This window comes from Capsicum annuum, chromosome 8, assembly GCF_002878395.1.
Source record: "Capsicum annuum cultivar UCD-10X-F1 chromosome 8, UCD10Xv1.1, whole genome shotgun sequence".
In the NCBI taxonomy this organism is placed as follows: domain Eukaryota; kingdom Viridiplantae; phylum Streptophyta; class Magnoliopsida; order Solanales; family Solanaceae; genus Capsicum; species Capsicum annuum.
Window position 1 is genome coordinate 168,977,549 of NC_061118.1, and position 3,928 is coordinate 168,981,476.

At 33.9% G+C, this 3,928-nt stretch overlaps 1 protein-coding gene across 1 annotated transcript; it reads left to right on the forward strand.

Annotated features, from left to right (window-relative positions):
- The first annotated feature begins 1,378 nt into the window (after positions 1–1,378).
- Positions 1,379–2,163, forward strand: LOC107879534. The gene is made up of 3 exons (XM_016726560.2): positions 1,379–1,680; positions 1,796–1,922; positions 2,011–2,163. Exons 1-3 carry the CDS (start codon positions 1,379–1,381, stop codon positions 2,161–2,163), a joined length of 582 nt encoding a protein of 193 aa, XP_016582046.2.
- The last annotated feature ends 1,765 nt before the right edge of the window (positions 2,164–3,928 follow it).

Genomic DNA, 3,928 nt, shown 5'->3' on the forward strand with positions numbered 1-3,928 from the left:
ACAGATGAAAACATATACTTACATGATGCAAATGGTGGCTTAATTGAAATGGATGAAGTCACTGATGATGGTTTATTACAAGAACATCATGACAACCAAGAGGATGCTACAGAAGAAGAGTATGAAACTAAGGAAACTAAGGAAGAAGAAGAGGAAGATTTGGAAGAAGACACAAATAGTGATTAGTGCTTGATAAAAAATATGTTATTGTATATTATTTTTATTTTGTGAGCAGCCATTTTATCAAACTAGTATCATTTTCTTTGTCTCGTTGTTTACACAAAACTTGTTGCTTCAACTGGTTTTATGCTCTACTTCTCAATTTTTGACTCTTTCATTTCTCATTCATTTTTTTTAGGATACAACTGTGCTTTTACATTTTCTAACACCTTATCTATATATTGTTGTTTGCTTCTCTTGGTATTATTAAGTTTGCATATTATTTCCACTTTAACTAATACAATTTTTTTTAGATATGGCTAGAGGTTGAGGTTGAGGAAGCATAGGGCGTAGAGGCAAGTCTGCAGTTAGGAGTAATAATGATATTACTGCAAACGTACCTACTGTTCCCACTCCTGCTATTGTTACTTCTCAAGCTGATGTCATAGGTGGTCAAAATAATACAAATCAAGTTCAACCATTGATTCCTCAAATTAGATCAAAGGTTCAAACTTCTGGTGATGGTAGCAACCATACAACTCCTTAATCATCTCCAACTGCTCCAAATCAGATCAATAGAACAAGAGAAGGTACATCTACTCGAAGGAACCAAATAGGTGAGCTTCTTAACCAATCGACTTCATCCTTAAAAATGGCTGAACATAATCAACTTCTGGTCTGCTTTCTGTCTACACATATATATATGTTTTATTTTTTTCTAGTTGATGATCTGTTGTTGGTTCTTTATTTGAGAGTTCTTGTGGATAGAATTACAATGGGAGTATTCTATAGCATTTTGGTGGTTCTGTTGGTAGTTCATGATCTGTTGGTGATTCTTGTTGTGAGTATTTTGGTGATTCTATTGGTGGTTTTTGTTCTGTTGTTGGTTCTTCATTTGGGAGGAGTTTTTATATGAAGAATTATAATGGGAGTATTTTGTTGTATTTTGGTGGTTCTGTTGGTGATTCTTGGTCTGTTGGTGGTTCTTGTTGTGAGTATTTTGGTTGTTGTTATTATGTTGGTGGTTCTTGATCCGTTCTTGGTTCTTATTATGAGTATTCCAATGTTACATGGGATTCCAGAATGACAGTGAGGTATGTTGCTGTGAGGTATTTTGTTGGATAGGATTTCAAAATTAGAATATTATATGATGTTGTGACTTTTTGTGCAAAATTTGCATCTTCTTTCCACTTTAACAAGTATAATTTTTTTAATAGATATGACTCGAAAAAGAGGTACAGGTCGAGGAAGCATAGGGCGTGCAGGCAAGTCAGCAACTAGGACTAATATGCCTGTTCGTACTGTAAACATGCCTACTATTCCCACTCCTACAGTTGCGCTGGAAACAGCTGGTGGCGTAGGTGCTCCAACTTCTAATCTTGGTAGTACGTCTCCTACTACTGCAAATCAGACCAACCCAACAACTGTAGGTACGTCTTCACAAACCAACCAAGTAGGTGAGGACATAGCTCGTAGCATCGTAGCAACACAAATGGAGAAAGTAATTCCAGTTGGAGCCATGTGCGGACCCTTATTACTATAACTTCTGCAGGGTTAGTCCATTTCTTGTCTATTATTATTATATATTATTTTTTATTTATAGTAACCTCTAAATAATGTCTTCACATTGATACAGATTGCAACCTTCTAAAGCGTGCTCCAATAGGATACACGAGTCTTTCAAAAGTGAACTTGATCACAATGGAGTCAATTGGAAAGGTGTCTCATGTGACATAAAATATGGCTATTTTAGGGAATTCAAGGTATACATCTTCATCATAATTGATTTTGTAAAGTGTACTCATTTTTATAAATATGATATTAATGTGTTATCTTGGAAATTTATTTCAGAAACACTTCTATTGGGATTCTTCCATTACTGATACTGCAGTAAAGAAACACTGGCAGAGTAAGGCAGCAACTGTGTATAGAAATTTCATTGCTAAAATCAAAGAGAAAGGGATTGGGCAAGATTTTATACATGAAGATGTCTGGGAAAGCTAGTAGCGACTTTGGGCAGATCCAAAGTGTGTTGAAAAGTCCAAAAAAATGCATAGAATCATCGTGGAGGCAAAGAAGTTGTTGCTGAAACTCACACGGGAGGATCTATCTCAATTGGAGAGTACCGAAAGAGACTTGTAAGTATATATTTCAAGTATTAAACTGTAATTTGTTGTGAGACGGTCTAAAATTAGTTCAACGTAATGCTATTGTTGCATTTCTGTTTACTGTTTATCTCAAGTGTTGATCACTTCTCACTATTTCTGTCTCCTGTGTTGTATTTGGTATATTGTGTTCTGTTGTTGTCTTGTAACCTGAAAAACTTCAATGTAAATTGTGCTTATATGTCGCAGAGTGGTATATTAATGAGGATTCGTATATTTACATATTTTTTTGAGATGTATTGGGTAGAATCAAGACCGTATGATTCTGGAAATTACTTGTCTATTTATGTGATTGGTTTTCATCTTATATAACCTTCACACTGGAATTTAACTGGAAATTTCTAAATGTTCATTATTAGCATATGTTCTCAGTAATTTTGATGCAATGAACTTCAGCAATCTCTTTCCAGTCATTGCTTAGTAAGAACAATGTTAATTGGATAACATAGTTCTGACCACGCGACTAATAATATTTACCTGATGACCAACTACGTTCCACTTGATATATGGATTTACAAACATTTCTGGCTTACATGAAATGTTCCAGCAGTTTTGTTCTAGTACAATGCTCAACACTTATTTTTTACAGGCTGCTAAAATGGGTCGAGATCCGACACCAAGTGAGTTACATTTGTATGTTCATACACATGGTCATGATGGAAAATCTTTCATTGATGAACGTTCCCGAATCATCCATGTAAGATTAAATCTTAATGTAGTAGTTTACTTAATTCTCATTTTTTAGTTTAAAGAACTTTTTGGTATCTAATCATTTGTAAGTACAATCCGTTATAATTTGACTTCCACTATTACCTGAAATATTTGAAGAAATATACGAGAAAAAAACATTATCAAAATCTGTTACTGATCAAATTGAAGCATATTACTAAGCTGCCGGAGGAAAAAAGAAGCGAAGAGTATTTGGTCTTGGATCTGATTCCAAAGGCTAATACGGCCAAACTCTGTGTATTTTTTGTGGAAAGACTTCATCCTCAGCTTCATATGAATTGGTACCAGTTGGAGATTCGGATTTGGATGAGTTTGTGAAGCGATTGATTCCTGCACTTAAAAATCATTTTTTTTCCTATTGTCATTAAAGAGGTACAAAAGTTGGTTTCTTCACGATCAGTTGTCACACCTCCGGCTACTCCTTTGGACGATCTTGATTCCTTAAATGATAATTGCAATGATCTTGATCAGTTGTGATACTTTAGATGATCAGTGCATTGGTTTTTGATGGTCTATTTTGTTGGTGTTTGATGGTTTATTTTTTTAAAACGTTTAAAATTGTGCAACAAAAAATTACACTAGATGGATGTAGGTATTGAGGATGTTTTGGACATACTTATGTGTTTAGATGTTGCTATGTTTGGTATTGAGGATGTTTAGACTTTTTCTATCTATATATATGGGTTCTTTTATATGCATGTTGGATATTATAAGAAGATTTTGCTATCTATATATATGTGGCTTTTTTTATATGAATATTGGGTATTGTAAGAATTTTATAATATTCTATTAATATTCAAAATATAAATAAAAAGATATTGAAAGAAAAGTAATGACGACAGATTTAGCGACAAAATTACTCATTGCCAAACTAA

Coding starts and splice junctions, on each gene's coding strand:
- LOC107879534 (XM_016726560.2), top strand. CDS start 1,379: ATGACTCGAAAAAGAGGTACAGGTCGAGGAAGCATAGGGCGTGCAGGC. Junction 1,681..1,795: donor GTAATTCCAGTTGGAGCCAT/GTGCGGACCCTT, acceptor ACATTGATACAG/ATTGCAACCTTCTAAAGCGT. Junction 1,923..2,010: donor GCTATTTTAGGGAATTCAAG/GTATACATCTTC, acceptor AATTTATTTCAG/AAACACTTCTATTGGGATTC.